Consider the following 27,406-nt stretch of genomic DNA (forward strand, 5'->3'; position numbering starts at 1 on the left):
GGAGTCAAACATAGAAGCAGGAAGACCATCTCGGAGCCTTGGAAAGGCATTAATATCAGTACCAAACTTATATGACTAATTTTAGGGAGGAATCAATTTATGTACCTTATATATCAACCTAAGTTTTTGATCCTGTTTCCTCTCATCTTCTGTGTTTTTCCTGGGAGCCACTCTTCAGTACTTTTATCATCTATTATACCTTATGCATGCCTTGCTTTTAGCACTTAAATATTGTATTCTTATGATATTAAGGTTAGAACTGTCTCATTCTTCTTTATATCTCTAATATCTTATGTAGTACCAGGTACATAGTGGTTATTTAATAAACTTTTATTGAATAGATTGGAGAAGGAAATGGCAACCCATTCCAGTATTCTTGCCTGGAAAATCTCATGGATGGAGCCTGGTAGGCTACAGTCCATGGGGTCACAAAGAGTCAGACACGACTGAGCGACTTCACTTCACCTCACTTCACTTATTGAATAGATATATGAATAATGATACTAAAAATGAATAATACATAAATAGATGTTATATTTTTTCATCCTCAAATTTTTGGAGTACATAAATACCTCCAGATTTAGTTTTGTGATATCTTCCTAGAATTCACTATATTAAGAAACAAATCAGGGATCAAAGCTCTGCTAGCAGTGCTGAGATTCGATTGCTGATTTTTAAAAATTTTTGGCAGCAGAGCTTCAAATACTCCCATCTCCCAAGATGAAGAGTGACTTGTTAATATTAGTACTGGACGGAAGGGCATCCACCTACACCTACAATGTTTGGAATCTAATGTAATCCCTTCTTTTATTTAATCTGTGTAGGCCAAGAGCAAGAGGATTTATGGACAATACAGAATGTCTGCAAACACTGCTCTGTTAAGCTAAAGGTGTCAGCAGGTGTTTTATATAAAAGAACCCACAGAATTTGGGCCAGTTAATTTGTTTTTCTTTTATTTTTTGGCCACACCTCATGGCATGTGGGATCTTAGTTCCCTGACCAGGGATTGAACTGGTGCCTAACTGCAATGGAATCACAGCATCTTAACCACTAGATTGCCAGGGAAATCCCTGGACCAGTTAATTTGAATTCTGTCACTAACTAGGCATGTGACCTGAGCAAGCACTTCAACTACTTAGGGTATAGTTTCTTATCTGTAAAATGGGTGTTAGTTCAGGGAATCACTGAGTTTATTTCTAGGTCTAAACTTCCATAAATCTTCAAATGCCTAGAAGCTGGTTTAAGAAATTATCTTTACAATTACATGACTTGTTTTTATTTTTCCAGGGGTTTCTTCTTCAGACTCAGAAGGGGACCCTAACAAGGACGAAATGAATCGGTAATTCCAATTTTCTATCTTATTTAGCATCCTCAGGTCCTGAGAAAACTGCTAATTGTTTAGTAGAACTTGAAGAGTGGGGCTGCAGGGTATGACATCAGAAAAAAAAAATGAGTGACTTTGGGTAAAAAGCTATTTCTTTGCTTGTTGTTGCTTAAAAGATTAGTGTTCCCAATGTTTTAAAAATGAAATATCACCTATAAAACACCATCATACTTATATCTAAAGAATAAGAACAAATAACTCAGTGGTCCAAAAAAAATCATGTTTTCTGACTAAAGAATAGTACTCAAAATAACACACAATCTGGTGAACCAAAAATATATGTATAAGTTATCTGGGCAAGTCATAACCTTTTTGCTAAAGTATTGGGTACTGAACAAAGTTACATTACTTTCCACAACCGTTGGCTAAGCACCTACTCTGTACCTATAGAGGAGCACTGTATCAAGTGCTTCACTAGATACACTGGGTACTAAGAAAAATCAGATGCTTCCTGCCTTCAAGAAGCTCACAGCCTAGTAGAAAGAAATATACATATAGCAAATATAGCAAAAAATGTACACCATGTATATAGACATTAAGAGCAATAAAGTATAATAGACTATGACAGACCCATGTGCAGGGTTTAAGGATTTGACACAAAGGACCCCTTATTGCTTGGGGAGGGAAGGAGATCAGGAAAGGTGTCACAGAGCTGGGGACCCTAAGCTGGCTCTTAAAAGAACAGTAGGTGGAGATTCCCAAACAAGAGAGGAAAGGGTGTTTCAGGCAGAGGAAATTGTGGACAGAAAGCATAGGAACTAGAAACAGCCGTCTCTTGAGACTTTCTGAAACATAGGCAATGTCTGAAAGAGTAAGGAGTTATTAACTGAATTTGCATATTCTATCCTCTTCCACAGAGGGCAAGCTCCTTAAGGGTAGAAATCATGACTTATTCTTCAAACTGGGGAGTGGCGGTGGGGGTAGGGAGTATGCCTATCTTAGGCTTCCCTCGTGACTCAGATGCTAAAGAATCTGCCTGCAAAGTAGGAGATCCAGGTTCAGTCCCTGGGTCGGGAAGATCCTCTGGAGAAGGAAATGGCTATCCACTCCAGTATTCTTGCATGGAGAATCCCGTGGACAGAGGAGCCTGGTGGGCTACCGTCCATGGGGTCACAGAGTCGGACATGACTAAGCAACTAACACACACATGTCTACTTTGGAATGGCAAACTGCTTTTAGCTTTTGTTCACATATGAAAACTTATAACCAGAGTAAATTATTTCTCCCTTTAACCTTCTTCCTTGTCATTCCCATGGCTTCAGTTCAGTTTTTTCTTCATTCCTCTCCCTTTATGCCAATCACCTCTTTATAGGTGCTCCAATCTTTTTCTCTCTTTTATAGTTTCCAAACTACCCAGTTAAAAGATCATTCTGAGCTTATCATTTTCTTGACTTAAAAAAGTATTGTCTATTGGAAAATAAAAATCAAACAAAACAAGCAAAAACATTAAAAAAAAATCTCAACACGGGCATACAAAACTTTATTCACTAGAGTATCAGTCAGGCTTTCCTGCCCCTCCTCAACCATTCTCCCACCTCAGGCTCTCTACACAGCTGCCATTTCATTCTGTTCACTTTGCTAAGATTGCCCTATCACTTCTGCCTGGCAAACTCTTATTTATCCTCCAAAACCCAGTCAAGTCACATAATAAGCTCCTTCTCCACTGCACATCACTCGTTCCTCAAGGCTCTCATAACACGGCTTGCAAGCCTAATGGGTATGAATTTGACATACAAACTTAAATAAGAAATATCTCATTTGTTCATTTTCTTTAAATCTACTTGTGGTAGTTAGGATTTAGCTCCAGTTGGGTATAAATAGAGACCCCAAATAACAGTAACTTAAATAAGACAAATATTTTTCTCCTTTACATAAAAAATATGAATTTGGCTGGTAAAACAGCTCCACCTTGCACTGGACTCCAGTCTGCTTCCAGCTTTCTGCCTCCTTCCAAGATGCAGCCTCATCTTCTCAGTCTAAGATTGAAAGGAATAAAGGACATACCCAACCTCCTTTTTAAGGTCATCTCTCTTAAATTACATATAGCACTATCCTTCATTTCCCATGACCAGAGTGTGGCCACAGTTAGCATCAAGGAGGGTTGGGAAATGCAATCTTTTTTTGGAGTAGCCATGGAAAGAAATCAGGGATTCTGTTATTGTAGAAGAAGAAAATGGATGCTTCAGGAAAACTAATAGCCTCTACACCATAAAATGATTCTGCTTCTGAGACCCCACTCTACCTGGCTCTGGGAAAATATTCAGTCATTATTGGGTGTCCCTTTTGCTGCCAAAGCTTCTCTTGTGGCTCAGCTGGTAAAGAATGCACCTGCAATGCGGGAGACCTGGATTCAATCCCTGGGTTGGGAAGATCCCCTGGAGAAGGGAAAGGCTACCCACTCCAGGATCCTGGCCTGGAGAATTCCATGGACTGTACAGTCTACAGGGTCACAAAGAGTCGGACACGACTTGCAGTTTCACTTTCAGTTTTGCCTCCAACATTGAGCAAAGATTCCTGAGATATAGACAGACACAGACACAGACATAGATACAGATATATAGTGTGGTATTAAACATTGCTCTAAGCATCTTCTCTGGTGACTCAGATGGTAAAGAATCTGCCTGCAATGCAGAAGACCCAGGTTCAATCCCTGGGTCGGGAAGATACCATGGAGAAGGGAACAGCAGCCCACTCTAGTGTTCTTGCCTGGGAAATCCCATAGACAGAGGAGCCTGGCAGGCTATACAGTCCATGGGGTCACAAAGGGTCAGACACAACTGAGCAACTAACACACACACTAAGCATCTTACATGAATTACCTTATTTTACCCTGTGAGGTAAGAATTATTATTTCCTCATTTTATATATGTGGAAGCTAAGGCAAAGAGAGGTAACATACAGACAAAAGAGGAGCCTATCCTGACATCGGTCATCTACCCCCACAGATTAGGGTGAGAAGCCTATGTCCCAGATCTCAAGGTCCCTTCAAGTCCTGACATGCTTAGGGACTGATATGGTTAGCAAGACTGGGAGCCTTTAATCAAAGGATTGCCATTCTGTCTGGACTCAGGTTCTCTCTCTTGTTAGGTTCTCTGGCAAGATACCCAGACCTCTCTCTTTCCCACAACAAAACTGAAATAATCTCCCCTCTGCAGACTTCTCAAGAATACTTTCTGGCTCCCCTGCCCTTCAAACAATCTCTTTAATTTAATTTGTGTAAACATGAAGAGCTCATTGTCTTGGGCGATTTCTGCCGTTTGCCACATCAAAATCCCAGAAGCAAAAATGTACAAAGCCTGGCCTCCTCCTTGGAATGAGAGGGGGAAGACAAACACAGAGAGCAACAACAAAACAAACCTCAAAAAAGTTTTTGCACGTGCACTGTCATAGCCCTTGTCTTGAATCTCAGCAATGAACACGTTTGAGTCCCCAGCTCTGCGAACGGCAGTGAACTCAAGGACAGAACTGGCGTCTTATCATCTTCCTGTTTACATTGCCTAACAGAGTGTACAGCAGAGAAGCCCTCAATAAACGTTTGTGCGATAATGTTGAACAAAAAGTTTTGTAAGCAGTGCTGAAAGCTTTGCTGAAAGAATTTTCACAAGAATGATAGGTCTGTTTTATAATCTGTATTTTAATCGTTTCTCAGAATCCAGAAGCCAAATGAGGTGTCATCGCCTCCCACTACTTCTGCAGGCATTCCTTCAGCAGTACCCCAAACCCAGCATGTGGTGGTCCAGCCCAGGGTGTCAACCATCCAGCAGGTACAAGAGTCTAAGTGAAACACAAGTGCCATGAACTGTGTCAAGCAGGCACTGTGACCATGACCCTCTTGTATGGCACGATCATGTTCTCCTCTGGTGCCACTTCATAATGACCTTGGGTTACACACTTCTATAGTCATGGTAATCACTTTGTACTGCCGGTATATGATATCAGTAGTTCCCTTGGCTTTGGGAACATATTCTGTAACTTCATAGGCAAGTTTCATAGGAAAAGAAACTCTACAAATTAGTCTCTGATATCCCAGCTTTTGAAGGGCATGGATTACATATACAATGAGCTGCCAGCTCTCCCACTGGCCCAGGACTCTCTTGAACCTCAGTTTTTCTAAGATAGAGTAACCATTAAAATAACTTTCAGAAAACTTAAAGTCTCTCATCCTTCAGGTTGATTATGATGATGATGATAGTACATGCTTATTGTAAAAACATTTAAAAAATACAAAAAGCATACTAAGTAAAAACTTAATCAACATTCTACTTCTCTGCTCCCACTCTTCAGAGGTACCTCCTGTTAATACTTTCTATCAGTTTCAGGCATTTTCTTTGCATATCTATATGCATATCTTTGCAAACTCCAGGAGATAGTGAAGGACAGGGAAGCCTGGTGTGCTGCAGTCCATGGAGTCACAAAGAGTCAGACACAACTTAGTGACTGAACAGCAATGCATATACATTAAAATATGAAATCATATTAATATAAAATACTTGTAATGTGTTGTTGTATATTTAAATATAAATAGTGATGTATATAAAGATCTAAAACCTTAAAAAAATTTTTTTAATTTTCTTCAGCATACTTCTCTGACCCAGTTAGTAATGCAGAGGGGTCATATTTTAGTTCTAATCCAGTAGTTTTCAAACTGTGATCTGTGAAGCCTCAAGAGTCTATGGAACCTCTACAAGGAGTTAAGGTTCATTACTTAGCTCTTACGTAAGGGGCTGGTGATGGGTGGCATGTATTTACAGCCACTGTGATGTAGGAAGAAATAGTAATACAACCAGTTCAGCATAAAACTTGGTGTCTGTGAATCATGACATAGAAAATGTCAGTCTTTGGTTTTAGATTAATTTCATACACCAAATTCTTTAGCTTGTTATACGTATCTATCATCTATCTACCCACCTACCTGATAATTCTAGTGACGATGAATCTATTGTTGGTTCCCTTCTAACAGTGTCAGAGCCCTACAAATTATCTGCAAGGATTGGATGGAAAACCTATCATTGCAGCTCCTGTGTTTACAAAGGTAATCAAAATGTTACTTCTTTCTGCCATGGCTTTAAACACAACACAATACCCAAAGCTGCAGGATCCAAGATTCACTGATTTTATCTCAGAATTTTGTTCTCTTATAAATACACTATAGGGTTTGGGTTTTTGTGGTAGTTGTTACCATGCCTCCCGAAGTCGGAGATGTCTAATAACAGTTTGTGTAATAAAGTAGAGGTCATCCCCATCCCCATTCACCACACTGATCTCTATGGCCGTCCTATTGCTTTAAACACGGTAGCCACACCGACGGGTCAGGTGTTAAGGTTTCTAAGCACTCCACAGTTTTCTCTGGATGTCTTTGGTGCTCAAGGAGATGCAGTTACATGCTCTCAGAAGGCTTAATGTAGACTTTGTCACTCAAGGACAAAGAGCATCCTTTTTCTAATCCATAGTGTCAACTATTGTAGCGGCATCAAATTCTGAGTCTCATAATCTTTGTCTTTAGAACTGGAAATTTTACTCAGGAACTTTCTTTACAAATGAAAAAAAAAAAAAAGAAACAAGGGTAGGCAGAGAGATTAAACAATGTATCCAATGTCACAGACCTTGGTAGAATCAGGACTAGAAACAAGTTCTCTCATTTCTGTCTGTTGTTCTTTCTATTATATAACATACTTTGTTTATATGTTGCCCAGGACAGTAAATTCAAAGGTGAAAAACTGAGTCACACTGAATTTGTTTTGGTATCATGAAGACTACATGAATGGAGTTTATAAATTATGGATTTATAATTTGTTCTTTATATGAATACCAAACTTAAACCCAAAGAGATCTTATCCTCTCAGAAGTATGTTTTAGAGCAATGGTTCTCGATCAGAGTTAATTTTGCTCCTCAAAGAACATTTAACAATGTCTGGAGACACTTTTTGATTTTCACAACAGGAGTTGGCATCCAGAGATACTGCTAAACTTTCTGTAATACACAAGATGACAGCCTTCTGCAACAAAGAATTATTCAGTCCAAAATGCCAGTTAATCCTGGGGTTGAAAAATCATGAATTAGAGAAAAATGTAAAAAAAAAAAAGGTGTCTTTTCCAATAAGTACTGATCCTAAAGGAGGAGCTAAATTCACAACTTCCACAGAAACATCAGTTTTAAGAGAAGTTCTACCGTATTAGCTCATCCAAGATGGTTTTCCAAAATTAAGCAGAGTCTGAGTGAGACATGTTTATCCATGACCGTATCAGGTGGGCAAACATTCTTATGTGAAACAAGATGCATCTTGATTTTTCAGATGTTTCCTGTAACCTGCTTTCAGAATTTAAGTTTTGCTATTTTCAAAGACTAGCAGTAGGAAAGCAATGTGTTCTGATTTGGTGACTACCAGACTTTAATGACAGAGAAGGCAATGGCACCCCACTCCAGTACTTTTGCCTGGAGGATCCCATAGATGGAGGAGCCTGATGGGCTGCAGTCCATGGGGTCACTAAGAGTCGGACACAACTGAGCGACTTCACTTTCACTTTTCACTTTCATGCATTAGAGAAGGAAATGGCAACCCACTCCAGTGTTCTTGCCTGGAGAATCCCAGGAACAGGGAAGCCTGGTGGGCTGCCGTCTATGGGGTCGCACAGAGTCGGACACGACTGAAGCGACTTAGCCGCAGCAGCAGCAGACTTTACTGAAGATTTTTAAGTGGACCTGTGTGTGTGTGTGTGTGTGTGTGTGTGTGTGTGTGTGTGTAATACAGCTAACACAGCTACCTCTATTTGTCTTGAAAGTGAAAGTGAAACTGAAGTCGCTCAGTCGTGTCCGACTCTCTGCGACCCCATGGACTGTAGCCTACCAGGCTATTTGTCTTAGTTCACTGCTAAGTCACCTAGCCTTAAAACAGACCTTTAAATGCTGAGAAATCTGAACACTTTGTCGTGCCGATTTGTCATAACACTACCTTTGTCAGGTAGGGCTGATTCTTCAAAGGTAACAAAATCACAGAATAATTTATTCTGTCCCAAACTGAAGTCTCCTCCCACTCTTCTCCTCACCACCATCTGCCCAACCAAACAGCAGAGATGTGTCCTTACCTCCCTCCACACTTTCAGATCCTTTGGGGGTGCTGTCTTCTCTGCATCTATATCATCTGGTACATATCTCTGATATAACATTTAGCACTATAATAAAAAGGTTTACTTTTCTGTCTCTCCCCAAGCACCTAGAAGCTTCTCTCTAATATCTAGATAGGAGTCCACCATGATTATAATAGGTCCAAAACTATCTTTGTTATTCCCAAAAGCCTAATAAGACTTTAAAAACTATTCTTTACATTTAATTTTCATGGACTGGTTAGTCACAAGTTAGCTGTTTTTGTGTGGTGACTGATTACCTCCCTCTAATTATATGCTCTGATTTGCAGATGATATATATGCTTTGATAAATAAAAATGAGAAAGTGAATTAGTCATCAGTGTATGCTGTTTATCAGATAAATCTCCAAAAATGTTAGCTCCATGGTGGAAAAGCAATCTCTAATACAGAGATTCAAACTTTGGTGAGGCTTTATCAGTCCTCGGAAAGTGTGCTTTTGTCTCCATAAATGGGATCAGGGTTGTTCAGATGTAGGGCTCTAGCATAGCCTGTGGCTCAGATTCCAGAGGGACTTATCAGCAACAGTGTGCTTGCGTTAGTTTCCATGAGTGAGGGCAGAACTGAGGTCATTGTCACTGCCAGTGTCATTAGAAAATTTCTGAATCAGAGCCACTGATGATGGTAACCACGTGGCGTGAGCCATGATAACCGATCATTGGCATATGTTTGCTTGGGTTTTTCCTTGTTCTATTTACTTCTTTAGGAACTTCTGGCATTCCAGTCCCTATGATTCACTTCTATACTGCCCAACAAAGCATTTCTCTGCCAATAATGGCAAGAAGCCATTTTTAAAAGGGGCTTCCCTGGTGGCTCAAACAGTAGAGCATCTGCCTGCAATTCAGAAGACTTGGGTTCAATCTCTGGGTTGGGAAGATCCCCTGAAGAAGGGAATGGCAAGCAATTTGAGGGCAAAGTTTTATTTAACCCCTTCTACCTCCTTTGGTGATGGGGAAGTACTGGTATTATCTTCTCTTTAGAGAAGGTTAAAATGAAAAGGAGGATTGCCCAGCAAAACAGTGGTAGAATTTGAAAGAAGTGTGGGGTCCCATATGCTAGTTCATTGCTCTACTTATAGAGGATAACTTTTTTTTTAACCTTTTTATTTTATATTGGAGTATAGCTGAATATAGTATGGGCTTCCCTTGTGGCTCAGTTGGTAAAGAAGCTGCCCGCAATGCAGAAGACCTGGGTTCGATCCCTGGATTGGGAAGACCCTTTGGAGAAGGGAAAGGCTACCCACTCCAGTATTTTGGCCTGGAGTCCATGGACTGTATAGTCTATGGGGTCACAAAGAGTCGGACACAACTGAGCGACTTTCACTTTCACTTTTCATAGCTGATTAGCAATGTTGTGATAGTTTCAGGTGGACAGCAAAGGGACTCAGCCACATATATACATGTATCCATTCTTCCCCAAACTCCCCTCCCATCCAGGCTGTCACATAACACTGAGTAGAGGTCCCTGTGCTGTACAATAGGTCCTTTTTGGTTACCCATTTTAAATACAGCAGCATGTACCTGTCAATCCCAAACTCCTTAACTATCCCTTTCCCTCATTCTTTCCCCCTGGTAACCATAACGTTCTTTCTCCAAGTCTGTGAGTCTGTCTCTGTTTTGTAAATAAGCTCTTATGAAGGATACCTATATTTTTAAATACTTTACGAAATAGACTATCCTCCATCCTCTATATTGTATCAAAAACGCTTTCACTCTGTTTATGGGGGGAAAACAGTGCTCACACTCCTTGAACATGAAGGGAGGTAGATGATCAAATTAGAATCTTACTCCTATCACTGCGCCCACTCCAACAGCAGCTGCTCAGGCGGGCTTTCAAGGCTGCAGCAGCACTGGCTCCAGCTGCTTCAGCAGTAATTTGAAGAGTGCAAGGGGGCAGGGGAAGTGAAAATTTGAAGAACGGCACTTCATTATATAATAGCAGAGGCAGGAAGCCCTGAAATAACTGGGCTGGTGGTTGGCTCTAGACTGCTGAAGACTACATGGGCCCCTCTCCCCAACCTGACAATTCCAGAGACTTCTCTGGCTCAACTGTTGCCCTGGACACTTGTGACTATCTTGGAGCAAAAAGGGTTCTTTATCAGTAAAAACTGCTCTGATCCAACTCCAGCCTAAGGCATGACAGCATTCATTTCCAGCATCTCCCAAAGTGCAAAAGCAGCCACTAGAATTAACAAAGAGAATAAAGTGATGATATGAACCTTGTAGCTGACATCTTTTCAACCAGTAAGGGAGACGCCTTTTCTCAAGGATGTCCTTGCACTATATCTGTGGGATCTACTGAGCAGGAACTGTGTCCTTTCAAGTCACATTTACAGCACCTGCACACAGCACTTGGTACAAAGCAGGCACCCAATAATATTTATTCTGTGGTGAATCACTTCCATTTCAGCTAAGAAGGAGTTGCTGCTTTCCTCACTTTGTGGCTTCGGAGTGTCTTTAGCAGGAACAGAGAAAAAAAAATCCAATAGCAAATGGCTGTGCAAGACATGCTTCTTAGGGTTGTGTTGTCAACTTACCACACAAAGAATGTCTTCCTGGATGATCAGTACGGTGATGACACACAGACAGATGTGCACTTTGGATACTGTTTACCTCAGCAGGTTGTAGACTTTTCATTATAGGGACTTTAATTCAAATCGGTAATTCCTAGTTAAGACTAACTTAATCTTTGCTTGTTGGGAAATGTTTCACGTCTTACTCATCTTCAGTGAAGTCAAGGTAAGTATGATCAAGTCTTATACAATGTGCCGTTAGTAACAGCCTAAGACCTACTGCTGTGTTGAACATGGCCCCATTTACAAAACGTGCAAACGGTGTAACTGATTTGGACAGTGATGTGAACCAATTTCTTGTCATGAGACTTTTGTAGAAAAGCACAGCTTTTAGCAGTAACAACTATCATTGTCCTTCAAATCATGACCTTCAACAACCTTTTCTAAGTGGCTTGTAAGATGACCCATGGCTACTCCTTTACTGAGTATTGATGATGTGTTACATCGGAACAAGCCTCCATCTCATATCACAGACACTTAACAGGCATGTTCTGTAACTGTAGTAATTCAAGTGTCTTGGCTATTGTCTCCAATAGAACACAGGTCTCGGCTTTCAATGTCAAGTGAGTACTTACAACAAGCTAACAGTGGTCTCAACTATGAGTAACATATTCTCTCAAGGAGGTCCTTCTGCAAACAGGACTGGGGCTTCCCAGGTGGCCCTAGTGGTAAAGAACCCTCCTGCCAGTTTAGGAGACGTAAGAAAGAAAGGTTCAATCCCTGGGTCAGGAAGATTCTCTGGAGCAGGAAATGGCAACCCACTTCAGTACTCTTGCCTGGAGAAGCCCAGGGACAGAAGAGCCTGGTGGGCTACAGTCCACAGCATCACAGAGTCTGACACGACTGAACCAACTTAGCACGTACACACAGCGCTGCCAGATTGAGACTTGGTTCGTATATCCGAACTGCAAGTCAGGTCAGAATGAACAGATCGACCTCATTCTGCTTACATTCATTCTTTAAATGTGCCACGCTTTTTTTATTCAATCCCTTCTGCAGCTGCCACTTTTTTTTTTTTTGGTTTGCTTTTTTTTTTTTTTAATTTATTTTGCCTCAAGAAGAAAGAGACTTCATTATGTATGAATCCCAGGGAGATGTCTGATTGCCATTAAAGTTTTCGATAGACTCCCAAACTATCATTTTCGCACAGAATTGGCTCAGATATCAAAGTGAAGGGCATATTCACCAGCCTACCAGGAGCACCCAAAACTCATTGATGTTCCCTACTTATTGAGAACATTCTTGTCACTAGAAGCCACTGTTTGCGAGTAGACAAGGAAAAACCAGGTTTTTAATCAAATGGTTCCTCATTACTTCAGAAACCACTCTGCAAATTCCATCCTGAACTCCTTCAGCAAACAAATTTGGGAATGCAAAAAAAAAAAAAAAAAAACACCACCAAACCCACTAACTTTTGTCTGTGGCGCCCCCTGGCAGTCACAATATCAACTTACACACCCTTCTCAGGTAAAAATCTCCTATGGTAGCTAAAGCCATGTGGTTCTCCTCACCCTGTTATTCCTTAGACAGATGTTGTGAATATGATGGGTCCATGCACAAAATACCATATATTGTTAAGACAAGAGCTGTAAACAATCATAAAATATTTATCAGAGTGAATGACAAAAGCGAAAAAGACTACTGGCCCATCCTTCTCCAAAGTGAAATGTAAGTGAAAGTTGCTCAGTGTAAAGTGAAAGTGTCCAGCCCTTTGCAATCCCAGGTACCGCAGCCCGCCAGGTTTCTCTGTCCATGGAATTCTCCAGGCAAGAATACTGGGGTGGGTTGCCATTTCCTACTCCAGGGGATCTTCCTGACCCAAGGATCAAATCCAAGTCTCCCACCCCCTTCTGAAGCAAGAGCCAATACCTAAATGCAGACCCCAAAATTGTAATAATAGGAAAGCCTGAATTATTTATTGCTAATAGAGCTTGTAGAGGAAGATAATCATAACCTTTCCCATGTTTGTAATCTTTTAGTCTATGGTAAAAATATGCCCACACACATGCCAACAGAGCTTTTCACAATCAAATGAAGTACCAATAACACAAATGAACGAGTGACTTTAAGCTCACAAAGCACGATGAGTGAAAGACAAGTTATGAAAGGAAAATGTGAGTTCTATTCTCCCATAGAGTCTGTTACAGAATAGACTGATATTTTACAGTTGAAAGTGATTTTTGTAAACTTATTTTTTTGTGGAAGTTTGGAAGAGCATTTAACGATGCCTTCACAAAATTATGACATATTTTACCATGACCCAAAACTTCACATGCAATTATGATTATATAGAGATTGCCATTCTATATATCCCTCAACAGACTCTGAGGCTATACTGTAAAGAACACATACAGAAAACAAAATAGCAAAACAAACATCAATTTCCAGGTCTACAGAAAGTTGACAAGCAAGCCAAGAAAATAGTCAGCGTTGAGCCACAAAGATTTCCCACCTCATGGAACATTCTTATGTGGAAAAATACATTACTTTCTTTTTTAAAAAGGTTTTATTTATTTATTTTTTGGCTGCCCTGGGTCTTTATTGCTGTTCAGGCTTTTCTCCAATTATGGCAAGTGACAGCTACTCTCTGGTTGCGGTGCAGGGGCTTCTTTTTGTAGTGGCTTCTCGTGTTTCGGAGCACAGACTCCAGAACACTGGGGCTTCAGTAGTTGTGGCTCCCGGGCTGTAGAGAGCAGGTCCTGCAGTTGTGGCTCCCGGGCTGTAGAGAGCAGGTCCTGCAGTTGTGGCTCCCGGGCTGTAGAGAGCAGGTCCTGCAGTTGTGGCTCCCGGGCTGTAGAGAGCAGGTCCTGCAGTTGTGGCTCCCGGGCTGTAGAGAGCAGGTCCTGCAGTTGTGGCTCCCGGGCTGTAGAGAGCAGGTCCTGCAGTTGTGGCTCCCGGGCTGTAGAGAGCAGGTCCTGCAGTTGTGGCTCCCGGGCTGTAGAGAGCAGGTCCTGCAGTTGTGGCTCCCGGGCTGTAGAGAGCAGGTCCTGCAGTTGTGGCTCCCGGGCTGTAGAGAGCAGGTCCTGCAGTTGTGGCTCCCGGGCTGTAGAGAGCAGGTCCTGCAGTTGTGGCTCCCGGGCTGTAGAGAGCAGGTCCTGCAGTTGTGGCTCCCGGGCTGTAGAGAGCAGGTCCTGCAGTTGTGGCTCCCGGGCTGTAGAGAGCAGGTCCTGCAGTTGTGGCTCCCGGGCTGTAGAGAGCAGGTTCTGCAGTTGTGGCTCCCGGGCTGTGGAGAACAGGCTCAATAGCTGCGGCGCTCGGGCTTAGTTGCTCTGCAGCATGTGGGATCGTCCCAGACCAGGGATTGAACCCAGGCCTTCTGCATTGCCAGGCAGATTCTTCTACCACTGAGCCACCAGGGAAGCCCCCCGAAATACATTACTTTCATGCTGAATACACCTAGTATATACTCACTGCAGATTTTTTAAATTGTTATTATTTCTGAAAACCAAACTCTACTTGGGCATTTTCTCAAAGGAAGCAGAATGACTTTACTGAAAATAGTATTTTTGCAAACCCTCAAAACATTTTGCCTAGTATATGTCTGGCACTACAACAGAGAAGGAAGAAGATAGTGAGGAAAAAGTATCCTATGGGCACAGATGCGTGTATCTTTAAAAATAGATTTGATGTAGATCCACCGAATTGAAGCTGCTGAAAATGTACAAGATTTGAAGAAAACCCAAACCTGGAAGCAATAGTGCCTTTTTGGAAAACTCAGCACTGGAAGTAGATTCCAAAAATAGATACTTTTTGGTTCTAACAATATTCTTCTCATTACAGATGTTACAAAATTTATCAGCCTCTGAGGGTCAGCTAGTTGTCTTTGAATGCAGAGTAAAAGGAGCCCCATCTCCTAAAGTTGAGTGGTATAGAGAAGGGACCTTGATAGAAGATTCTCCAGATTTTAGAATTTTACAGAAAAGTAAGTCAATGCTTTAAAATAATTTTTAAAATAATTTTTATAAATTTATTGTGTACATTATTTTTATAACAACAGCTAATTAAAATGTAATTAAAAAAAGAATAAAATAAAAATCACTTATAATCATAATCCATCAAACTAAGCCATGTTAATATTTTGGTGTACATTCTCCAAAACTTTTTCCATGCATTTTTTTAAATTTACTTATTTTTTAATTGAAGAAAAATTGCTTACAGAATTTTGTTCTTTTCTGTCAGACATCAAAATGAACCAGACATAAGTCCAGATATATGTCCCCTCCCTCTTGAACATGCATGTTTTTTAAGTAAAAATAAATCATTTTTTGTAAATTGATTTTTCATTCAACATTTCATATCTTTCCATATTAATACAGATCTTTTTTACCTTTAAAAATAAATCAATTCAATTTCATATTTACTTAATCACCTGTTGTTGAAAATGTAGAATGTCCAAAAATTTTTACTATCATAAACTATATCTCAAAGCATGTTAACAGAGAATATCTATGAATAAATTTGAGAACTAGAATTTTTACTGTAAATTCACAATTCTTAAGCCTTTAATATAAATTACCAAAGTACCCTCCAAAAAGGTTGAACTGAATTTACAATGATCATATAATTGATCATCTAATTTTGGAGAGTAAAAGAGGGTACTCTTAATCATTATACAGAGATCCCAGAATAAACCAGATAGATATCTGTCCCAGCCAAACTGGGACACATGCTGTTCTAGTTATATTCTACTTCAACCAGAAATACATGGGAAATTCCTTTGTCTTAATACCTTCACTAACAATGGATATTAAATATTTTTTAATCTTCACTAATTTTCTAGGTCCAAAATGAGAACACTTGTTTTGATCTGCACTTCACTAATTACATGTGGGAAGGAACTTCTTTTTCATATTTATTAGGTCTTTAAATTTATTTTTAAAATTACCTATTCATATCATTTGTTCGTTATTTATTTGGGTTTTATTTTTTATTGTAATAAACATATATGTATGTGTGTGTGTGTATCCAAGTGGTTAATTCTTCTTTTCTTGTCATGCAGTGCTTTCAGCTTGACACATTTCAGTCATAAATATGCTGAAATTTGTTCATTTTTTCCTGTCACAAAATAGATTAGATATATGAATCAAATTACTATCAGGTTTAACAGCAGCAGCAGGAACAATAATATTCTGAACACCATTTAAGCTGAGAAAAGAAAGAAAAATCCTCACTAGTTTTATCAGTGGTAAAGACTGTTCTGCATGACTGCAATTCCATAAACATTAGTTGAGCACCTGTTTTAAGTACCAATCAGGCACTTTCAGAAATGCCAAAGAATTTTAAAATAAAAACTGCTCTTGAGGAATCTGTCATCTATCCTGAGGCTCTTAACATTAGAAACCTTAGGGCAGGAGGTATATTCTACATTATATCAAGATGTGATAGCCCAAAGCCAAGAAGGATCTCTCAGTCTTCACAAAATTTTTCAGGTCAGGCTGAATGAAAACAATAAAAATAAATCATCCTGAGTACCAGCTAATTCAGTAACTTTTCCCAACCTAAGGTTTGCATGTCTCAGGTGGAACCCAGGTATGTCCCAAGATGCAGCCACATCATTTAAGCAGTAGTTCTCTCTTGCTGCTCTTCTATGATAAATATCCTATACCCATCAAGGTCATCGGTGCTTAACATTTACAGATTAGCTTTGTCAAATTGCTCATGAGTATGCAGAAAAAAATTGTGAAATTCAGTGGGAAGCTTCTGATGAAAATATCACCTCTCAGTAAAATGAATGCTCAGAATCTTTTAATTTTTTTTCCTTTTAGAACCTCGATCCATGGCAGAGCCAGGTAAAGATCATTTTAACTTTCATTTTTATGTGATCAGTGATTTGAAATATGTAATAAAACATATTGCAGTTATACTGGTGTCAAGAAAAAAAAAGTTTTAGAAAGAAGATCGAAGCCAATTCTAGCTATTACTGTAGGAGAAGGAAATGAGGAGCATGTACAAATTTGAAATATATATTCAATACCTATTGTGAATACAGTTAGTTCTGGGTTGTTGAGGAATGTTTCTTAGGAATATTTTCCCTCTTAGGAATATTCTTAGGAATATTTTCCTACTTATGATTTCCTTCAACTGGGCTGAGCAATTTCCATGATGCTAGAGCAATTCCAATTCTACAGCCTATGTTTCTCAAAAGTTATGCATCATATTTTGAAATTCACAGAATCAATTCAGAATCAATACAATGTTAGTGGTGTTATTAGATGAGGTTGGGAGGATATTAAGATGACATAGAAGCTCTTACCTCTAGAAAATACAAGTCATTCACAAACCACAGCGTAAACATCTGAATGTCCTCTCTGTGATCACCCTGAAACATAAGATTGTATTTGTGTCCATGGGTAAGAATCATGGTTTGGAATTTCATTATAATTCTTTCTCCCAAAAACTGAATGGAAAAGCATTCCCAATACAGACACTGAACAGAAGAGGGTGGCAGAGCATGAGATGGTTAGATAGCATCACCAACTCAATGGACATAAATCTGAGCAAACTCCAGGAGACAGTGAAGGACAGGGGAGCCTGGTGTGCTGCAGTCCACGTGGTCGCAAAGAATCAGACATGACTTAGCAACTGAACAACAATAATCCATGTTGCATAACCTTGGATTATGCAGTAAGTAGGCCCTTGGGGATACAGTAAAGACCACAGTGGTCTTACTCTAGCATTGCTTGCAGTGGAGAAACATTTTTCCCCTTGAATATATTTCAGTCTTTTGATACTTTCAACCAGAACAAGCTTTTTCACTAGGTAGTCTCATACACAAAATAATTTCAGAGTTACCCTAAAGAGGTCCATGCCCAAAACTAAGCTCAAGCTCCACAACCTAAAATTTCATGTCCAGAGAGTTCTTCCTTCCACCTTGTATAATGCAAATACCCTTTGGAGACAGAATATTTTATCAGGCAGGTATAGTGTAGTCTGAATAAATTTATCAGATCATTTTCTGAATGCAGGTTCCTGAAAGCTGAGAGAGCAAATGTTTGGGAAGGGGAACAGAGAGAAGGAAGCATAAGCCTCAGAAAAAGGACAGAGAGGTACCAAAAACCAAACTTCGCCTCTCCATCATTTAAGATTCTTTGGGCAGCAAGCAAAGAAAACCTAACCAAACGTGGCTTAAGCAACAAGAAAAATCTATCTTGTCACATTGTAAAATGCCCTAAGAAATGGCAGTCTTGAGACTGCTTAATTTTGCATCTCAGATCATCAAGGACCAAGCTTTTTTTCCTCCCTCATTCTGTCACCTTCAGAGTATCCTCTTAAGCTGGTTCTACTCATATACCTAAGACAGCAGCCACAGTTCTGGGTATTACATGCAGATGACAACGTCCAGAGGCAAAAATAGGGAATAATGCTCTCTGTTATTCCTTTTAAAGAGCAAAGAAAACTTTCCCAGAAACTCCTCAGGAGACTTCCCCTAATATCTTATTGATCAAAATTGTGTGTCACATGCCACCACCTAAGCAAGAACAGAGTTAGCATGACTGGTTAGCATGACCAATCATGATTCACCAACCAAGGCTGAGAGAGGCCAGTCTGCCTTGAAGCCTATGATCACTTCAAGGAGGGTGGACAAAGCCAGGATTCTATTAATAAGGAGTAAGGAAGATGAAGAGTTAACTGAGCAGGTACTCAACACTGTCTGCCATGGCCTCCTGTCCGGTTTTCCTAGAAGTCATCCAGCTAATTCAATCCAGTTATCATGAAACACTGAGATGCCAAGTTTCTAATACAACTCTGCTTTTGTTAATTTTGTTTTTAATGTCAGTTCCACTAAGTGATAACTGGAGGTTTATGTTACCATCTTATATCTCTCTTCATTAGTTACCAAGGAACATCTAACTATAATAACTTAAGGCTGTAATCATATGATTCTATCTGGGAATCGCTTCAGCAGTTACTCAAAGGGGGTTCATGCTCTGTATTGGAGTAATCTTATAAGAATTACCATAGTATCACAAAAGAAAAGGTGCTTTTCTTTCACCCAGAATTCTAAGTTGCTCTACCAGCTAATTACCAGTAGCTAAGCAAAATATTGCTGTCCAGTTTTAAATTATGGCCTTCATTTAAAATTACCTCATGACAAAAGTTCCCCACAGAATAGGTCACCAAAAAAGAAGAAAATAGTTCTCCATGGAAATAGTGAGATCTGGGCTTAAAAATCGTTTTTTCAGTCCTTTTAGTTCACACAGAACTCCTTTTGCTTTTTAAAAAAATTTATTTAATTTTAATTGAAGGATAATTGCTTTACAATATTGTGTTGGTTTCTGCTATACATCAGCATGAATCAGCCATAGCCTCCTTTTGCTTTAAATCCTTTGTTTTTGTGATTTTAAGCTTATTGTTTCTTGGTTCTACTTTTGTTTTCTGGACTGATGACATAAAAACATATTTATGAATTCATAATCTGATTATATTATTATTAAATTCTCTTGCTGAGTGTCTGCATGGAGTTATTCATTTTACATCCTTTGGCTCATTTGGTCTGCTAACCAGTCAATTCAATCAAATGGACTAATTATTTTCAAACGATATAATTATCTTCTTCTATTGATTTTTATAGAATCACTATCTAATATCAGAAAATTCCATAATTCCATTTCCATAAAAAGTCAGTAACCATCTCTGCTTTATTGACTTTAGAGGAGATCTGTACTTTGGTCATTGCTGAGGTATTTGCAGAAGACTCTGGGTGCTTCACATGTACTGCAAGCAACAAATACGGCACAGTGTCGAGCATTGCACAGCTAGATGTGAGAGGTAAGGATTCTTTCAATGCCATAACCGTCTAGACCAGGGATTCCCTAACCACCAGATCAGTACCAGTCCATGGCCTGTTAGGAACTAGGCCATGCAGCAGGAGGTGAGTGGCAGATGAGCAAGTGAAGCTTCCTCCGTATTTACAGCTGCTCCCCATCTCTCTTTACTGTTTGAGTTCCACCTCCTGTCAGATCAGCAGCGGCATAATAAATGTAATGCACTTGAATGAATCATCCTGAAACCAACCTCCCCAACCCCAGTCCATGGAAAAATTGTCTTCCACAAAACCAGTCGCTGGTGCCAAACAGGTTGGGGACCATTGGTTTAGACTAAGATTTTGAATATGAGTATGAGGAGTATACTTTACCCTTTCTTACTGCTTTTTATATGAAGCTAGTGTAGCTCTCCTAAAATTTTTTTGAATTATTGAGGAAAGTGTTTCTGAACAGAATTCAATTTCTAATTTCTTATCGCATTTATCACCACCATCTCATTTATCCTGCTGTTATTTTTGATATTCCCTAAAAAACATCTCCTTGGTCTTACACAGACTTCTAAAATTCTTTCCAAAATGCTACTTAGATTTTTTTGAGTTTTTCCCCCCCGGTATCCTTACCATTCATTAATGCCTCAGATTGTGTTTTCTGTTTTTGACAAGCATCTCTCATTAGCACATTCGCCTAAGTTGGATTCCGGCCCCAACTCAGGTGTACAGTCCTTTCTCAGTCTTGTTGAGTAAGGCTAATGGCTCACGTCCTGTTATCATCCTTTCAGGAAATGAAGATCTCAGAAACAATGGGTCTCTTCACTCAGCCAACTCCACCACCAACCTGGCTCTTACTGAGCAACAGCCATCCCCACCCAACCCAGAGCCTCCTGTGGAACAACCCCCTAAACCCAAACTGGAAGGGGTGCTGGTGAACCACAATGAGCCCCGGTCCAGCTCGAGGATCGGGCTCCGTGTGCACTTCAACCTGCCTGAAGATGACAAAGGAAGCGAAGAATCCTCCGAGGGTGGCGTGGTGACCACCCACCAGACCAGGCCAGATTCCTTCCAGGAGAGATTCAATGGACAGTCAGCAAAAATCTCTGAGCCTTCCTCACCCGTCAAAGAGCCCCCTCCAGTTCTGGCCAAACCCAAACTGTAAGTAAAAATGAGAATGGATAACCAAGAGTGCCTGTGACCTGCTCTGAGTCTGCCCTTCTTAAAAATGAAGAAGCTGAAAAGGAGGATTATGAAATGAGAGGACACACATTAAGTGCTTTGCAAGTCATATGTCCTCACATCAGTGCAAACGTGCTCTCACTACCACCCCTTACTATTCATATCCTACTTCCAAGAAATGCTGCATCTAAACTGGCTCCAAAAAATGTTTCTTCTATACTAGGCGGCTTCAGGTGAAGCACTTCTGCACTTTTCTGTTTTAATAAATTTTTTTTGACTCAGCTTCTTGAGCCATTTTACTTTTTGGCTGCACTGAGCAGCTTGCACAATCTTAATTCCCCAACCAAAGATCGAACTGTGTCCCCTAAAGTGGAAGCACAGTCTTAACCTCTGTAGTGTCAGGGAAGTCCCTCCACATCCTTCAGTATTTTTTGCACCTGAATTTTTTCCTTTTTTAAAAAAACGAGGATATAGTTGACTTACAATGTTGTGCTAGTTTCTGATGGACAGCAAAGTGATTTAGTTATACATATGTATTCCTTTTCAGATTCTTTTTTCTTGTAAGTTATTACAAAATATTGAATATAGTCCCCTGTACTAAAACTGGCTGGATTTTAAAACCCAAATTTGCCACTTCTGGGATGTTATAAATATCTTTGTGTCTATTGGTCTGTTTTTTCAATTAATTTTTTTTAATTGAAGGATAATTGCTTTATAATTTTTGTGTTGGTTTCTGCCATACATCAACATGAATCAGCCATAGATATACACAGATCCTAGGTGCCGCCCACCTGAACCTTCCTCCCACCTCTATACGCTTCTTACAAAGCCCTTTCTTAGGTCTAATAATCTTTACAGCCTATAATTTCATCTCTCTATTTCCTGTTTCTACTTCAGCTTAAGTTTTCATACTCATTATAGAAAAGATATCAACTGTTTTTCAGATAGTTCCTTGGTATGGCTAGATATGCTGTGGCAATCACAGTAGGCTTCATATAAATGTAATGGGATGAAAGAAGTCATAAAAATTCAGGCACCTCTGGATCTGATGCACTTGTGGCCCAAACCCTCTTCAGAGCTTCCATCAGCGTCCTGTTGCAATATTTAACGTGCATCCACAGTAAAGCAAACATTGAACGTGACAGTACTATTATGTTCTGTTTGATCCACACATCAAAGTCATAAAAGTTACATTGATAAGTACATAGACCTTTAAATATCAACAATGAAATCTACAGTAATAGGACTCCCATCATGTGTTCCTTGGTGCTGACCACAAGGTACTCACTGGAAGCAGCTCATGTTGCTTAGTTTTATATTTTTCTCCCTACCACACAAATTCTGGGCATAAAATTAAATGTTACAAAACATACAAGTCACACCCAGAAATACTTCAGTTTAGTCACTCCGTCTTGTCTGACTCTTTGTGACCCCATGGACTGCAGCACACCAGGCCTCCCTGTCCATCACAAACTCCTAGAATTTACTCAAACTCAAGTCCATTGAGTTGGTGATGCCATCCAACCATCTCATCCTCTATTGTCCCCTTCTCCTCCTGCCTTCAATCTTTCCCAGCATCAGGGTCTTTTCAAATGAGTCCGTTCTTCCCATCAGGTAGCCAAAGTATTGGAGTTTCAGCTTCAGCATCAGTCCCTCCAATGAACATTCAGGATTGATTTCCTTTAGGATGGACTGGTTGGATCTCCTTGCAGTCCAAGAGACCCTCAAGAGTCTTCTCCAACACCACAGTTCAAAAGCATCAATTCTTCGGTGCTCAGCTTTCTTTACAGTTCAACTCTCACATCCATACATGACTACTGGAGAAACCATAGCTTTGACTAGATGGACATTTGTTGGCAAAGTAATATCTCTGCTTTTTAATAGATTGTCTAGGTTGGTCATAGCTTTTCTTCCAAGGAGCAAGTGTCTTTTAATTTTATGGCTGCAGTCACCATCTTCAGTGATTTTGGGGCCCCCCAAAATAAAGTCTGTCACTGTTTCCACTGTTTCCCCATCTATTTGCCATGAAGTGATGGGACTAGATGCCATGATCTTAGTATTCTGAATGTTGAGCTTTAAGCCAACTTTTTGTACTCTCCTCTTTTGCTTTCATCAAGAGGTTCTTTAGTGGTTCTTCACTTTCTGTGTGAAAGGGTGGTGTCATCTGCATATCTGAGGTTATTGATATTTCTCCCTGTAATCTTGATTCCAGCTTGTGCTTCATCCAGCCCAGTGTTTCTCATGATGTACTCTGCATATAAATTAAACTTCTGTCCCCTCAAAGTTCTGCCAGTCACAGGAAAGAGGAATTACTTGAAGTAAAAAGAAGGGAAGAGGTTATTGTAGGGATATAAGGAGGAATGGGAAACAAAACACAGCCAGGCCCTGCACAGAGGAGGAGAGTAGGGAGTCAGTGATAGCTTACGGTGAACAATGTTGGATTTGTGATCTCCGAAGAAGATTTAGCTTTGGGACCAGGGACCAGGCTTGATCACTCAAGAGCTTTCGTGTAGCAGAGTTTTATTAAAGTGAAAAGGGACAGAGAAAGCTTCTGACATAGATATCAGAAGGGGGATGGAGAGTGCCCCCTTCGCTGGTGTTAGCAAGGGAGTTATATACTTTTTCAACTGGTCATTATAGTAAATCAAAAGAATTTCTCAAAGTTGTAAAGATCTTACTAGGCCCACTCCCACAATTTACTTTTGAAGATGACAGGATTAGAACTAACAATAGAAAGATCTTACCAGACCCACTCCCATAATAAACATTCTAAAATAACAGGATTAGTCAGAAGGTTTTCAAAGAGAAACTGTCCTCAAACAGGATACATTGTTGTTATATAATCCTTAGTACAGAGTTTTAACTGAGTTCTTTGTTGTGTAATCATCAATTCAGGGCTTAAAGAAACAAATATTTTATGAGACTAAAACTAAGGAATGTAGAGAAAAAAAAAAGACATTTGTCCTTTTTTCCTCCTTGAGAATTCCAGATATCTATCTCCTCCTCAAGAGCCCCAGATCCCTCTCTCTCTTCCTCAGGGACCCCAGACTTGTTATCAACCTGCCTAGGGACTGACTCTCTCAATAGGAGCTAGGATCACATATATGGTCAGTCCGGCTTCTATCTGCTGTTCATGCTCAGTCCTGAGCACCCCCTTGCTTCCTCTTTGCATATCCTCTCCACTCTTCTGTCTTGGAAGCCTCATCAACTCATATCCGGCCCATAATGACATGTCCTATCACAATTTGTGTCAAGTTCCACTGTTAACTGGGCTTCCCTGTGGCTCAGCTAGTAAAGAATCTGCCTGCAATGCAGGAGACCTGGGTTCGATCCTGGGGCGTTGGGAAGATCCCCTGGAGAACGGAAAGGCTACCCACTCCAGTATTCTGGCCTGGAGAATTCCATGGACTCTATAGTCCATGGGGTCGCAAAGAGTCGGACACCACTGAGGGACTTTCACTTTCACTTTGTTTTCACTGCTAACTACATCGTTCTCAGTAGCTCCATTCCAAATACCAATCAGCCCATCCTTGTCAGGTGCAGAGGATTTAGGTTTACAGGGAAGAAGAGCCAAACGGATCAAATCACAACTGTGTGTGAAGGCAATTCCCAGAGAAGCGAGTTGTGGGAACAGGTAACCCCAGACAATCCATTTGCCATTTTGTAGAGCCTCCACTTACTATTAGATTTACCTTCATGTTGCAGAAAGTCCAAAGTAACAGTGAGTTAAATACATGAGGGTTTATTTTTCTATGAAATAAAGGAATTAGAGGGGCTGCTGGGGCTGTTATCAGGGCTCTATAGTCATTAAGAACCCAGTCTTTTATCTTCTGCTCTGCCATTTTAGCACTGGCTTCTTCTCCAAGTACTCTCATGGTCCAAGAGGGTACTTGACTAGACAGTGGTCTAGTCATCACGTCTGCGTTTCAAGCAGCAGAAAGAACAAATGGGTAGAAGTCGTGATATTACTGTCTTTTAAAGGAGTCTTCTAAGGACTCACTCCAAATCACCTGCTTATATTTCACTGGCCAGAACGTAGTCACATGGCATACTAACAAAGGAAGCTGGGAAGTGTAGTCTTTAGCTGCACAGGTTGGCTCCATGGGTAAAATCAAGTCCCTTTACAAAGGGGAGAATTAAGTAGTCAGCCAGCAGTAGCTACCACATGAAATTTTCAATGAATATACAAATTCTACTAAGTTATGTAGTGACACCTTCTACAAATCCAGTCCTCAGCACTATATAATTCTTTAATATGTCTTGCCTTCCTTAAATTTTGTATTAGAGACAAGAATATGCATGCGGATGCTCCCTGCTTCCTCCGTTTTTCCTTCCTCCCTCTCTCTCTCTCATACACACACATACTCCCTTTGTGAATCCACATGCTTACACACTTTCTTACTGGTTTTAACCTTATTGATGTTAATCTTTTAGGTTTTTACATTAAAACATATTGACTCAGTAATCTTGAGGATACCATTTTCTGCTTGTTCTTCAATTTGCCATTCATATAGAAAATAGAATTCTTATAGATCTTAAAACTGCAAAGGGAAACTGTCATTTTTAAACACTATCATCAAAACCTAGATAATTTAGACTTTGAAATTTTCAACTTGAATATTAAGCTATCTAAAGAAGTGATTCTTCATCCTGGCTACACCCTAGAATAAAATGTAGAGCTTCTGAAAAATATTTATGCCTTGCACCCCAGCTGAATCATAATCTCTCCACAGATTATTCTTAGGTACAGCCAGTTGGAAACTACGAGTGTAAAAGTTGGTGAACCTGACTTACAACCCATTGTCACCCCACCCAGCCCCATACACACATTCCTCCATGGCCAGAAAAACAAGAATAAACATTTAAAGTGGATAAAATGTCAGAGACAAAATGAGAATGTACTGGGAAAACGTATGCTTTGGGGACAAGTGTTTCTCTAGAGCAGCGGTTCTCAGTCTTGGATGCAGGCAAGAATCACCTAGAGGCCTGCTGTTCAAAGCACTGGCATCCCCTTGGGGCCTGATAGAACTAATACAAGCTCTAGTATTCCACTAAGACCTACTGAACCAGAAGCCCTGGGCGTGGGACCCAGAAATCTATCTTTTTAACAAGCCCAACAGAGGATTCTGAAGCTCGCTGAAGTTTAAGAACAATTCACCTACACTTAAAAACTATGCCTGGATCCTTTCCCAGGCCAATTGACTCTCTAGCCAGTGGTGCCTAAATTAGTGAGGTTTCTTTGCCTTTTATGCTCCCTGCACAGCCAGCATGATTACCACTGCTAAAACCACAGCTAAATCTGATTGCAAGGACACATTTACCCAGAATTAGTTATCTTAATCAGTGGTGCACTGGCAAATGTTTTAATTACCAACAGAGGCAGGGAAGCCCTGACTTGCAGTACTTGCCAATTTCCTCCCACCAGGGATGATTTCAAGTTACTAAAGAAAGATCGTTGAACTGGGAATTGGGATGAGGTGTGCACAATCTCCTCTCCAGAGCCAATGAGAGCTGGCTCCAGAGCACACCGCCCCAACTGTTGTCGCCAAAACTGCTTTCAAAGGTACTTGATACAATAGCCCAAGTTTGTTCTACAGTGCTTATCATGAAGCCTTGACATTTTATCTCAACCACTTAAAATCCCTAAGAAATTCTTTCATATTCCAGAACCACAATAAGAAGCAACCTTAACATTTTTGAAACCCATGTTCATTCTTACAAGTCTTAAAATTGGCATCTGTAGTTCAGAAACTGAAAAATATAATAGCCACAATTTGTTGATCACTCAATTGATTTAGGTGATTCATCTACCAATTCTCACAACAATGTGAAGAGAAATTACTTACTCCTATTTTACTTATGAAGAAATCGGGGTCGAAAAAACCTAGAAACCACACCAAACCACACACATAATCAGTGGCAGAGCCAGGATTAGGATTAAATCTTTCTGCTGAGGCCATATTCTTGAGCATTATGCTTTAACTAAGTTGTGACAAGAGAAAAGATATTTTCAGATAACCCGAGAGTGTTGATAATCTACAGAAAGAAAGCTTGGGTATAACCCTGATTTCAGAAATCCTCACAGCAACAAGATGTGAACAGCTGAGCGTACAGCAATTTATGATAGGCTGTTATTTTGAATTAGAAAGGTTTAGGGTTTTGTATGCTTTGTAATTAACTTTTCCTTTCTTCTTTCACTGCAATGTGTATCATTATTAAATAGTAAATTCTATAACTGAATTGAATGACAACAAATATGTCGTATGTAAATAACCACTCGTTATTTGTGTTACATGCATATATAGAAAGATTTTTTTAAGCCCTGAATAGTTCATACTATCTGAGGCATATTTGTATATCCTATAGCACCTAGCAA

General features: G+C 40.0%; 1 protein-coding gene across 3 annotated transcripts in view; it reads left to right on the forward strand.

Moving 5' to 3' along the window:
- The window catches only part of MYPN (myopalladin), a 114,113-nt gene that overhangs the window by 50,437 nt on the left and 36,270 nt on the right, over positions 1–27,406 (forward strand). For all 3 annotated transcript variants that reach the window (XM_024986845.2, XM_024986846.2, XM_002698857.7), the window contains 7 exons: positions 1,288–1,339; positions 5,034–5,148; positions 6,345–6,416; positions 14,877–15,018; positions 16,862–16,885; positions 19,749–19,865; positions 20,640–21,009. In XM_024986845.2, coding sequence (XP_024842613.1) covers positions 1,332–1,339; positions 5,034–5,148; positions 6,345–6,416; positions 14,877–15,018; positions 16,862–16,885; positions 19,749–19,865; positions 20,640–21,009 — 848 coding nt within the window. In that variant the 5' untranslated portion in view covers positions 1,288–1,331. The remainder of the gene's footprint in view (positions 1–1,287; positions 1,340–5,033; positions 5,149–6,344; positions 6,417–14,876; positions 15,019–16,861; positions 16,886–19,748; positions 19,866–20,639; positions 21,010–27,406) is intronic.

This window comes from Bos taurus, chromosome 28 (genome assembly GCF_002263795.3).
Source record: "Bos taurus isolate L1 Dominette 01449 registration number 42190680 breed Hereford chromosome 28, ARS-UCD2.0, whole genome shotgun sequence".
Lineage (NCBI taxonomy): Eukaryota > Metazoa > Chordata > Mammalia > Artiodactyla > Bovidae > Bos > Bos taurus.